This window comes from Tursiops truncatus, chromosome 21 (genome assembly GCF_011762595.2).
Source record: "Tursiops truncatus isolate mTurTru1 chromosome 21, mTurTru1.mat.Y, whole genome shotgun sequence".
In the NCBI taxonomy this organism is placed as follows: Eukaryota; Metazoa; Chordata; class Mammalia; order Artiodactyla; family Delphinidae; genus Tursiops; species Tursiops truncatus.
In genome coordinates this window covers 32,149,785-32,162,952 of record NC_047054.1, presented here as the reverse complement: position 1 = coordinate 32,162,952, position 13,168 = coordinate 32,149,785, and the positions used below count along the sequence as shown (strand labels likewise).

Genomic DNA, 13,168 nt, shown 5'->3' with positions numbered 1-13,168 from the left:
CCCGTGTTACACCAGCGCACCCCTCTGTCCCACCCCGAGCACCCTCACCTGTCGTGGTAGGTAATGATGGCCGTCAGGGCTCGTACGCAGATGCGATAGCACATTAGGTGAACGTGCTTACTCAGGAACTCCTTAAACCTGCGACAACAGGACAGAGATTTCTGTTTTTATTTTTCATACATATAGGAAGACAGGAAAAGGTGCTGAGTCCAACCATCTAACCATCACTGCCTATGGCCTTTATGACTGAGGAGTATTTTTACAAATATTAGTGTCTATGGTAAAACTCTGTATTAGCATATTTCTGTCTACAGGCAAAGAAAGAAAGAAGGAAATGATGAGGGCTACTCAAATTCACACAAGGTAATGGGCTTAGAATTCACAGCCCTAAAATTTCCAGCTCACCTGAGTCTCCTAGACTCCTTTCCTTCTTGCTGGTCAACACCCAGAGGCAAGGCAAAGGCCAGAGAGTCAAACCTCCCCACCAGCCCGGGGAAAAGAGAGGTTTGCCAGCCCCATAACTTCCCAGAATAAGCCCATTTCTCTTATTAAAAAAAAAAAAAAGCAAACAAACAAAAAGGCCCTACCTACACGTCTTATCCTCTTACCAATTCATCAACACAGCAGAATGCTCAAAACTCAACAACATGCTATAAAACCTGCTAGTCCTGGACACTACGGGCTTGTGGTTTCTCCCTTTTGTCTTTAAAATGGGAAGAGTGTGAGGGCTGGAGGGCAAAGAGAACAGTCACAGAGCAAGATCAGCTGGAAGAAAACTTTCCTGCCTATGTCATTGCTGTCGTTGGGTTACTTTCTCCCTCTAAGAGTCTGTGGTTTGGGCTACGCCCAAAGAAGTGGCCTGGCCTTCAAGATGGGAGCCGTCCCCCAGTACCTGTAGACTCGGATGCCCGCGCTCTGCTCACCTCCCGTTTGGCAGGTATCCCACCACCGTTGTGCCCACCACCAGGAGGCTAATCCCCGTGAAAGCAAGAGCTATCCTGTAACGAGAAGACAAGTTACAACACAGCAGACAAATCTGTGCCCCGAGTACAGAACTGGACGTGTGAAAATGGAACTGGGCGTCACGAAACCCCCCCGCAAGATCTGATCACCTGGACCCCGACAGGAGTCCGGGTCCCTAGAAACGCGGGCAGGCCTATCAGAAGCAGAGGGCGTTCCGCTTCCAGGGTGGCAGGACACCACGGGTTTGGCATTCAGCCGACACCCTCTCCGCAGGCACTGGCAGCAGCCAGAACGACGGGACGGCCTACTGATGGCTGAGCCGCCCTCACGCACCTGCTGCCCTGTGGTCTTACCCTTCCCTTTGGCCCAGCTTCGCTGTGAAGCAATAGGAAATAGGGCCCGAAGGTACCAGCAGCCGACAAGACATACTCAGAATAGCATGTGGTACAGAAACACTGGGAGATCAATACTGCCTCTGTCCTGGAGAGGAAGCTGCAGGAACAGAATCAGCCAGGCCCGGGGAGGGGCGGCCAGGAAGAACATCGTGTTCCCCGTCCCTGTGTTTAGTCAGTCCAGACAAGCAATTTGTCTTTGAGAAACCCAGCTACGTCTGATACGCAGACAATCCGAGGGCCCTTAAAGGACAAGCCCCGGTGCAGCCTTCCGAGAGCCAGATGGCCTGGCCGGTGAGAGAACGGTACTGTCCTCCTCTCTAAAGTGGGAGAGCAAAGCGGAGGGGCCGGGGGCACGGGCAGGCAGATCAGGCAACGGGCTAGGCCCTGCCTCACCTGAGGGGCAGGAGGAAGCAGTACCGAATCAGCACTCCTAAGCCCCAGAGCACGGTGAGCCGAAGGCTGATGTACTGGAAGTTATAATTGGTCCTGCTCAGCAAGTTCCAGGACTCCAACTCCTCTGCCGAGAACCTCTTTGTCACCTCGTCGTCCATGATGGTCTCCATCCCTTTCCGGCAGAAGTAGAAAATGTCAGAGAGCTCAAACTCGCGAGTGTTGTCCAGAGCCTTACTGCTACCACTCCGGCGAATTTCTTTGATCTCTTCTTCTAGTGACGTGGGATCTTTTGCAATGATTCCTGCAAGAGAACAGCCCGGTCAAGCGGCCCACTGGGAGAAAGCACGCTGGGAACGCTCAGGGTGCTCACCAGTGACGAGTGGGAGCGGGGCGAAAGCGCGCGGGAACGCAGCTCCAGGGGGCCGCTGCGCAGGGGGACGGACACCCCGTCTTACCGTTGGTGTAGGGCTTGTAGAGCTGGTGGTTCTTCTCCTTGGCGCCTCGCTCCATCCTCAAGGTCGCCCACTGCGGAGGGAACAGCCACACACCGCGATGAGTCCCTTCCTCGCTCGGGGGCACCTCCACTTCCGTTCCGTGACAGACTCCAGCCCGGTGCCCCGAGAGCAGACTGCGGCCGAGAGAGCACTGGCTCTGGAAGGAAACTTGGAGCCCTCTCCTCCTAGAGGACACCCGTCCCAGATAACCTGGACCGAAAGCCACGTCCCCGGCAGTCACGAGCAGGGAACTAGGAGCTGGGGTGAGCTGCTCGGGCCTCGATTCTCACGGCCTCCCAGGTCCGACAGTCCACGGACCTCATGGGTTCCTTCGTTTCTGCCAAACAGCAGCGCTTCACCAACAGCAAAACCAAGCACCCTTTAAGCTACTGCCCGCCACCCGGTGCTGCCTGCCTTCCAAATTATTCCAAGAAAGCAACAATTTTAGTTTTCGAGTCGATAAAGGATTTAAATAATATATATGTCTGGACTGCCCATTCACCCTCTGGGTAACCTTTAACAGGAGACCCCACAAACTTGACACAGAAAGCCTGAGAATAGCTTAGTGTTTAAAATAAAATAAAATTTAAAAGAAAAAAAGGTATTAAAAAACACTATTTGGAGATAAAAAAACAAAAACAAAACTAGGCTCAAATCCCAAGTTTGACAGTTATGCTGTGTCCCTTAAGCAACTCATTCCAACACTCTGGGTGCTAGTCTTTTCTATCCACAGAACAGGATGATGGTCCTTCAACCTCCTACTTCACGAGGATCCAATGAGACCATATGTGACAGAACTCGGGAAACGGCAAACCCCCCGAATTGTCCTCAGTATCACTGAAATAATATGGGCTCCAGGAAAGTGAGGCTCTTCCTAGATCCTCCCTTCCTTCATTAAAATCCTTTTAGCTGCCTGAAGAGAGCCAGAGGCTGGGTCCCTCCTGCTCTCCAATGCTGAGAGGCAGACACACGGGCTCCTGTCCACCCTCCCGCAACGTGGTACCGCAGAACAGAAAGTTATGACCGCAGTGAGTCAAGGAAACAGAACGGACATTTTAAAAGGTGTGTTTTCACACTTCTGTTTCCACAGTTCTGCAAGGTAGAAAAGAACCCCATCATTCCATGACGCAGCAGAATCCACACGGCACAAAGCCTCTGGTGAGACTCTGCTGTCAGAGCCTGAAGTGTTAGCAAGGCATCAGAGCCAGGAGCAGGACACGAGCTTAATCAGCCGTCTGACCTCATCTGGAAGTTTCTTCAAACACCACTGTCTAGAGAAAACAGAGTTTACAGAGTCACCCAGTTAGAGTCTAGGGCAGGAAAACTCACACAGCCCACTTCAGGCAGTTAACCCTTGATGGCTTCTGGCACAGGTGATTTCCTTCTAGAAGAAAATGTAAACCTAGCTCCTACAACGGAGGAAGATGAATTCCATCTGGGAATGTCATCGAGGGAAGAGGTGGCTAAGGGGCGAGAGAGCTTACAACAAGCCCGGCACACCAGAGCTGAGGGTTGTCCATTCTGGCCAGGACTCTGCACTGGAGCTGCAAAGCACAGAGCCAGAGAAGCTTGGTTCTGCACTGACAGTTCTGATACTTGGATCCGCTTCTAAGCGGCAGGTAGCACCTGCCTTCAGGCCGCTGGATCACTAGGACTCAACGTCTGTGAGGACGCCTCACGACGGAATGTGCGGGAAGGCTGTGGCTTCTGTTTTAACTGGAAAGGTGCTGGTTGCATGAGAGTCTAGTCCCCTAGCTCTGTCACAAATATCCTCCTGCCCTCCCGCTTTGTACTCGAGCTTTACTTTTCCGAACTTCAGGCACACCTCAAAATGTCTCTGCGCTGAGGAGAGAACCGTCCAAGGTCAGCAGAGCAGGGGAAGAGCGCCGGGCGGGGCCGCCAGGGGCCAGCGCTCGCGACGGGCTCCTTCGCCTTGCTGCGGTGACTCCCGGGAGGGCGATGGAGAGCTACGCTTCTCCAGCTTCACTTCAAGAAGCACTGCGTCCAGACGCCCAGAATAAAAGCGAGAGCTCCGGGTTCAGAGGTCATTTCCCCACAACCCCCTCCGTTCTCTTGATCCGGGATGTTCAGGACCAGATTACTTAATTATTCCCTTTTCAGCACCTCCCAGACAGAGACTGTTAGGGGCAAGGACAATGCTGCACTCGAGCTAACAGTAAACCCAACACAGCCCTCGCAGGTGAACGCAGGCCCGGCCCCGAGAGGTGTGGGCGGCACCACAGTGCATCTTTACTGCACGCTGTTGAGCACTGCGGGTTAGGAACTGAGTGCACCGGAAGGCCTGACAGTCTCTGCAGCACTAATCTCAGCGGAGACCCGCCCCTCTTCTCAGCCAGCCTCCACCGCACTTCGCACGACCGCACTAGAGACACCCAAAGAACCAGACCCCAGCACCCATCACCGGCCACCGCCCAGCCAGCGACGACATCCCCTCTCCCTGCTCCGCGGGAATCTCTCAGTAGCTACTGTCAAATCAACAATCCTGACTGCACAGCGGCGTCAGCCTCACGTTTCCAATCACCTGCTGGGCATGACCGTGTGCAAGTCCCCCCATCCTCACACCCGGCCTGAGAGCGAGAGGCAGCCTCACACACCTGACCCCAATGTGCTCCCCTCCGCCCGGCCCTCCTTCCATGGTCCCCAAGCTTCCCCGCCTGAGAAGGGTCCTCCCTGGCTGCCAGTGTCAGGCCACCCCCTTCATCCACCCGCGGCTTCTCCCACCTACAGCTCTCTCCCCCGCCTTCCCCCCTCCAGGCCGTGTGGACGCGCACTCCCGTCTCACCATGCAACATCCCCTCCAGGCCCCCAAAGGCTCTTCTCTCCTGAACTAGGTACTGCCTCTAAACCAGACCGCACTTTCTCGCCTCTACCCACTGCACTTCTAGAATGCTTTCTCTCTTTTAAGATCCAGTTCAAAGGCCAAATCTTACATGAAATGCTACCTAACCAATTCCTGCAGTCACAGTTCGTCTCCGCCTGTGTATTTTAACTGGCGTCACATTCTGAATTAGTTCTGTATGCAGACATCTGTCTTTCCTACTAAACTATAACTGCCTCGAGGGGCAGGAGGCAGAACCCAGCGGAAGCTGACCAAGCGCCCTGCACTTCGCAGGCAGTCAGTAAGGGCTGCATTTAATTTACCAGCTCCCAGTATTTCTCTTCATCAAGGTCTCCGTATGAAAGACAGACCTGAACCTAAAACCACTCCCTAGCACCATAATCCCACTCTCATCTCCTTCAGTTCGGCCTTTAAGCTACCCCCGGTGATGCTGGGACGGGGGGTGGGGGCACGGACCCATGTGAAGGAGGCCTTACTGCTCCCACTCCCCAGAGGAGGACGTAGATTGCAGGGTCTGAGGACTTCGGTCAAGTTCCAGAGCTGGTAAAAAACCCTCCAAAAAGTCACGCCTATCCCACCCGGACCCCGCGACCTGTTCAGTCTCTTCACCCCCCTCACGGCCATCACTGGTTTCCAACCCATTCCGATGTGGAGCTCGACGCCGCTCATTACAGCTGGCCCATCATCACTGTACTGAGGGTAAGTGTGAAGCACGAACATGAGGACAACTAAGGTACTTTAAGTAACACGCTGCCCTCCGCACACAACCATCTCCCGCAACTCAGCATTAAAAGGACCTGCACTGAGCTGTCTTCCAGGAGGAAAGACCTGGAGGACCCGCCCATGCACACATCCCCCCTTGGCAGGTACCCCAAGGTTCCTTTATATGGGGAGATGAGCTGATCGTGGGAAACCATTTGTCAAGCTGCGCCGACCTAGGTCCCCCAAAAGCACAGGTATGTGTACTGCACGGACTACCAGACATCCAGCTTGGATCATCTTTATGAAGATTACCTACTAAACTGTAAAACTGGCTTATAAGATCCCAGAAGAAAATGCAGACATAAAATTAAATGTACATGCCATGAACACAGCCATAAAATACTGCCAAGACTGAAAGGTAACAAAAAAATTTTTAAGGTGTTGTCAGCTGTGAGACATGAATGAATGTTTAAAATTCTTTACTATTATTTGTCTGGTCATCTACTGCTGTGTAACAAACCACCCCATAACACTGGCTTAAAATACCACCACCATCTATTCTGCTCATGAATCTGCAAACTGCACAGGGTCCGGCATCGGCTGGGTGTCAGCTGATGCTGGTTGTCACAGCTCCCCTGGGACTGGAATATGGAACACATATACGGGGCCTAGGCTTCCTCACAATGTGGCAGCCGGGCTCCAGGGGCAAGTATCCAGAGGCAGATGGAAGTTAATACTGCCACTTCTAACCTAACCTCACACGTCACACAGCGTCACGGCCACCACATTCTATATGTTAGAAACGAGTCCCCAAGGCAGGTCCCCAACTCAAGAGGAGGGCAATCAGACTCCACCTTTTGATGGTAGATGCTAGAATCACTCGGGGAGCTTTTTAAAAATGCCCACCCAAACCAATGAAATCAGAATTTCTGGGGAGATTCTAGTGCTCCCAAACAAGTATTTTTTAAACACTCCCCAGGTGATTCAGATGCATAGTTAGGAAGAGACCCATGGAATTAAGATGATCTCTGAGCTTCCTTCCAACTGCAAAATTACATATAGCACCCCAGTTTAGGAAGGGATGAAGAGGATAAAAAAAGGCAAAATAAAGGTCTCGTCTTTATTAAAAAGCACCCACAAGTTTAGGTGTATTTTATTTTATTTTATTTATTTCTTTTTTATTTTTGGCCGTGTTGGGTCTTTGTCGCTGCTCGCAGGCTTTTCTCTGGTTGTGGCGACCAGGGGCTACTCTTTGTTGCGGTGCGTGGGCTTCTCATTGCAGTGGCTTCTCTTGTTGCGGAGCTCTAGGTGTGCGGGCTTCAGTAGTTGTGGCACACGGGCTCAGTAGTTGTGGCTCGTGGGCTCTAGAGCACAGGCTCAGTAGTTGTGGCGCACGGGCTTAGTTGCTCTGCGGCAACTAAGGGCTTCCCTGGTGGCGCAGTGGTTAAGAATCCGCCTGCCAATGCAGGGGACACGGGTTTGAGCCCTGGTCCAGGAAGATCCCACATGCTGCCAAGAGGCTGAGCCCACGTGCCACGACTGCTGAGCCTGCGCTCTGGAGCCCGCAAGCCACAACTGCTGAGGCCCACACGCCTACAGCCCATGCTCCACCACGGGGGAGGCCACTGCAATGGGAAGCCGCGCACTGCAGCAAAGAGTAGCCCCCGCTTACCGCAGCTGGAGGGAGCCCACGCACAGCAACGAACGCAGCCAAAAATAAATAAATTAATTAATTAAAAAAGGAAAAAAAAAAGATTACCTGTCCCATGGATTGGCCCAAAAATATATGATTATAATCGACATTAAAAGCCACAAGAACGTACATCTGAAAAACACAGTCAATAGTAATAAGGACTTACTTGGCTATGAACTTTAAAATACTAATTTGAGGGGACATTTTCAAAATGGAATAGGGAAGGTACATGGATTCTAGGTCTTTTGTTCCACCCAAAGTGGTCCAAATTTTAAAAATTTAGCTACTACCAAAGAACTCTGGTCTGATTACTCCTATTTTTATGTTTTAAGAATAAGTACTTCCATAGGTCTATGAATTAATCAGTTGCTTATAAACTTGAATAAAAGCTAGACATCACTCACTGTTGTCTCCTAGAAGTTTATCAGCTGTTCTACTCACTCTATACTGATGTACGTTTTTCAGTGGCAAACGGGCATGGGTAGTTACGTGGTTCACAGGAACCCTGGGTTCTACTGAAGATTTTCAGGGACTGAAGTTTAAGAAAATTACATTTCCTGATTAATTAAAACAAACACTAAAGACTGACAAGATTACTACTTCTCAAACTTTACTGTGCACCTGGGGCTCGCTGGAATGCTGATCCTAATTCAGTGGGTCTGGAGGGGGCCTGTGACCTGCATTTCTAACCAGTCTTGGGTGACACTCAGCTGCTGGTCTCAGAGCACTCTCTGAGTAGCAAGACAACCCCAGAGACCATAGGTAGGGCTCAGAAATCTTACTGTTGAATGTAAGTACTTAAGTAAGTACAAGCGCACCACAGCAGCGTTACGGACAGCAGCCGGAAGGTGAAAACGGCCCGTCAACAGATGAATGGGTAAGCGGATTATGGTACAGACACACAGTGGGATACTACTCGGCCATAAAAACCGAAGTACTGAAACATGTTACAAAGTTATGCTACATGACAGGAGCCAGCCACAAAAGAGCACACTTCATGTAATTCCATGAAAATGAAAGATCCAGAATAGGCCAAGCCAGAGACAGAGCCCAGGTGCACGGCTGTCAGAGCCAGGGGAGGGGAAGAAGGAGGGCAAGTGCTTAGTGAGTGTGGGGCCTCCTTCCGGAGAGCTGAGAGTGCTGTGGAGCCACACAGAGGTGGTGGCCCGGCAACGCGGCAACTACCGCGAATGCCGGCGAACCTTCCCTTTAAATGGTTACCTTTAGGTTCTGTCAACTTCACCTCCATTTTTTTAATGTGAAAAAAAGTCATATTCTTATATAAAATACCAAAACTCAAGATTCAGTAATATACCTAAAAATATTTCCTGCTGTAATGTAGCATTTCATACAGCTCACTTCATCTTCCAGAGTCACTATTTCTTCACTGGTTAAGTCTATCACTGATAGATACCCTGGGCCACTGCAGAATTACATACAGGGAACCAAAGGAAAACGACTGAGACTATTCTGAACCGTAAGATACTATCTGAACAAATATAACTGCGCTGTGTTTCCTATTATGGTCTCAGCCATGGAAAAGATGAACCTGAAGATCTGGTGACTACTGAAAACAGATCCTGCTAATAAACCACCACATCTCTGAAGAGACAGTTAAGAGGCTTGTGGCAGAGATCAACTTCCAGGAAATATCACTTCTCACTCATTTCCTTCCCACTGTGACCAGTTCTGTTCACTGGTATAACGACTTAAGTTCTGACATATGTTAAGAAATATACTCTTCTCCTCCTCTTTCAGAAAATAGAAAAATTCATCAAATGCCCTTTTCTGTTACTTCTTTTTGTCTGAAGTGCAAGAACGTATTAAGATAAACATCTGAAAGAGAGAAAAGACTCTCCCATACTTATCAGTCAGGGAATATGCCAGCAGCAGCTTTGAGTTGCAGTGACTTTTTCTTTCATTCTTAAGGCCCTCCGTTTGAAATAAACAGGCAAGGTGTGGGGTCATGGAATAGATGCCTTTGCTCAGACAGACCAAACACACAAGTCCCTTAGCTCAAAAGAAAGACTGCTGAAGGCTTTCACAAGCTCACGTTTAGTTATTCTTTCTACTCAAAATGCCACTTCCTTCCCATTCTCCCAACTCTCCCCACATCCAGCAGCGAGTTCACAATCAACCAGACAAGAACAGCTCTTTTTGCTAATGGTACTTCTTCCCTCCTCCGTGAAGCAACCATTTGTAAACAGCACACTCACCGCAAAGATCTTTAACAAAGTTTTCATGTAGAGCTTTCGGATACCAAAGGAGACTCCGAAAATGGCGGGGGCTATGATGAAAACCAGGAGGAGGGTGAAGAGGACGGTCAGGGAGATGCCCAGGAGGCTGACAATCAGGCTGTCAAAAGGCAGCAACAGGAACATGGTGGAGGATGCAGGCCAGGCCAGCGCCCTCCTCCCCACGAACAAAGCTCGGCCTCAGATGGTCCTCTCCGACAGCACCGGCCTGGGGAGGGGCACCAACTCCATTCCCAAGTTCACCTCACTCGACGGCCGGAACAGAGAGCCTGGGAGTAGGATGAGAGCAAAAGGGGGCCCCCGAGGCGGCCAGCCCCCCCCAGAAGAGATGGGCTGCAGGGGTGGACGGGGCAGGGTCAGTCTTCAGTGCCAGCATCCGAGGCCAGACAGAGTGTCTGGGCGAGTGAGCGGCGAGGGCGCGATCTGGGCTCTGCTACTCTCACGCTGCTTCCAGGAGTTTTACTTTTTCTCCTGTCCAAGAGCATTTAGCAGATAAATCTCTCCTGAGGATGTGTCATTGCCAGAAGTACCAAGAAGAGTTCAACTCGGTGCCAGAAAAATCCTGATAACTCCAGCGGAGGAGGGCGACTGCTGGCGCTTCCCACAGAAGGCTAGCGAACATGAATATGTGGAAGTTAAATAACTGTTCTCCTTAAAACTCCTTCATAAGCTGAAATTGCGTCCATCATAGAGGGTTCACACCTGGCCCCGTGCTTCCCCTGGAGAGGCTCCAGGCGCACTGCTCCCAGGACCCTCCTCTCTGGAGAGCTAGAGGCTGTGCCAGGAGGCCGCAGGTGCTGGCACGGCACGCCTCATGCTGCCTGCGGTGCGTGGAATTCCAGACGCGTCTGGCGCTGGTTTCCTCTGGATACTTTTCTCCCTAAGGCGCCCTTCTCAGCGGTGACCCGGGTCCTTGGCAAGAAGTTGCTCACATGCTGCCGAAGCTGGAGGTGGAGACAGAAACACCATCCGTCACACAAACACAAACCAAGGGGAGACACATCACGATGCTCTGGGGTGGGGCCCGGCGCGTTTTAGGGTCAGCCTAGAGCCTGTGCCGTTCTCACAACATCAAGGTCAAAGGGACTGTGCAGAGCAACAGGTGGCAGACGCGCGTGTGGAGGAGAACCACAGATGTTTCATAGTTCTCAACCCCGGTGAAACGACGACCTGTGGCCGCTCAAACTTTTCTAATAGAAAATGTATGCATATTTGGGGTTAGTAGAGGCAAACTATTACATATAGACTGGACGGACTACAAGGTCCTGCTGTAGAGCACAGGGAACCATATTCAATGTCCTGGGATAAACCATAGTGGAAAAGAATATGAAAAAGAATGTGTATGTATAACTGAGTCACTCGGCTGCACAGCAGAAACTAACCCAACATTGTACATCAACTATACTTCAATTAAAAAAAAAATCAATACCGTAGACTTCAAACAGAAGAAAAAGAAAATACATGGACATAAGACGCATCTCAAAAGACAAGGAGGGTGTACTAGGCGGAGTACACGTGCCTCCTACCTGTCCCCCCACTGCCCAGAGTTCTTGTCCACAGATGCAACCGCATCACCAGCTTCGTATTCTTCCTGAGACGTTCTACGCACACAAGAGGAAATGACTCTGGCCCACCTCGCGCCCAGGCAACAGTAATGACGGCACACCACAAACACTGCTTTTTGTTTTGTTTTGTAGCTTAACGTGTCTTGGGAGAGTGTTCCCGCAGTGCACACGGAGCTCCCTTACTCTCTGAAGGTGCATGGCTCTCAACTGTTAAGAACGTTCCCTGATTTGGTTAACTGCTTTCCTGAGGTTGGACACCAATGTTTCTACCCTTTTTTTTGTTATAAATAATGTAATGAATGTGCCTACACGATTTAGCATACAAAATGCACATGCAAACATATTTGCAGGATCAATTCCTAGAAATGGAATTGCAGGGGAAAAGGAAATCTAGGTTTTAAAAAAATAATAACTCTTGTTTTTATTTATTTCCCCCCAGATTTACTGACATTTAACTGACAGGTAACACTGAGCAAGTCTGCAGAGTACAAAGCATGATTGATACACCTACATATTGCACACCTGCATATCGCAGCGTGACACCCACAGAGTATTAGCCAAATATTTACCTTTTGTGTGTGTGTGGTGGGAACATTTAAGATCTACCCTCTCAGCAACTTTCAAGTATCTAATAGAGTGTTGTTAACTATAATCACCACACTGTACATTAGACCCCCAGAACTTATTTATTTTATAACTGGAAGTTTCTACCCTTTGCCCAACATTTCCCAACTTCTCCTACCCCTTGATCCTGGGTAACCACCATTCTTTTCTCTGTTTCTACAAGTTCATATTTTCTGAATTCCACATTTATGTAAGAATACACAGTATTTGTGTTTCGCTTCTGACTTAGGAAATACAGTTTCAGTATTACAAGACATTGTCACGTTTTCTACATAGATTAACTCCTGCAGCCTTTCTGGACACCCTTTTTTTTGTTCTTTAAGACTATTTACACTGGGGATCACGCTTGGTGTTGTACATTCTATGGGTTCCAACAAATGTATAATGACATGTATCCACCACTAAGGCACCACACAGAGTATTCTCACTCCTCTAACAATCCTCTGTGCTCAGATTATTCACCCCTACCTACCCCCAACCCCTGGCAATCACTGGTCTTTTCACTGTCTCCATAGTTTGGCTTTTCCCAGAATGTCATTCGGTTGGAATCACAGAGTATGCAGCCTTCTTGGCTTCTTTTACTTAATACAGCCACTTATTTTTTTAAATTTCACTATTTCAATTTTATATTACTCATTCTTAACCACAAGTTACCACTCCAAGTTCTGAACTTGGGAACATCCTATCATGTCTCTCTGGCAAACATTTTGGCCTCACGCCAATCACCTTCTGGCTCGGTTCCAATACTTTTAGACGTTCAAGAAATGGAACAAATGAACAGGTCACTGACTTCACCTTGAGTTCTGTCCAGTGCTGTTTAGGATTCAAAGCCCTTTCTCATGTTATCTCACAACCTGTCAGTATGTATTCTTTCCATTTTACCAGTTAGGAAACTAAGCGAGGGAGACACGGATCCCGTTCTCTGACTCCTAACTGCTCCCATTACATCCCACACATCTAGCAATTAAATTAAAAAGACAACGTTTCAGTGGCAGGGATCCTCCACTTCTTCCACTTTCACGTGACCATAATCATTGCTAACGTTTACTGACTGCTCACAGCACGGACACTGAGCTAATACAACAAGCACTGTGCACACGCCGTCCTCACTGAATGCACACGCCGTCCTCACTGAATGCTCACAACAACCCCACAGGGGAGTTACCATCACGGCTATGAGAGGTGAGGGAGCGGAGCTTAGAGGACAAAGTCGCCCGGAGCCAC

The 13,168-nt window shown here is 49.7% G+C and overlaps 1 protein-coding gene across 3 annotated transcripts in view; it reads right to left on the bottom strand.

The window, feature by feature from the left end:
- The window catches only part of GPAT4 (glycerol-3-phosphate acyltransferase 4), a 31,602-nt gene that overhangs the window by 8,795 nt on the left and 9,639 nt on the right, over window positions 1-13,168 (bottom strand). For 2 of the 3 annotated variants that reach the window (XM_004314151.4, XM_019921438.3), the window contains exons 2-6: window positions 9,717-10,699; window positions 2,207-2,276; window positions 1,752-2,052; window positions 924-998; window positions 49-138 (exon numbers count right to left, since the gene is read on the bottom strand). In XM_004314151.4, the coding sequence (XP_004314199.1) occupies window positions 49-138; window positions 924-998; window positions 1,752-2,052; window positions 2,207-2,276; window positions 9,717-9,881 (701 nt within the window). In that variant the 5' untranslated portion in view covers window positions 9,882-10,699. The remainder of the gene's footprint in view (window positions 1-48; window positions 139-923; window positions 999-1,751; window positions 2,053-2,206; window positions 2,277-9,716; window positions 10,700-13,168) is intronic. The other variant, XM_019921439.3, reaches the window with a different exon arrangement.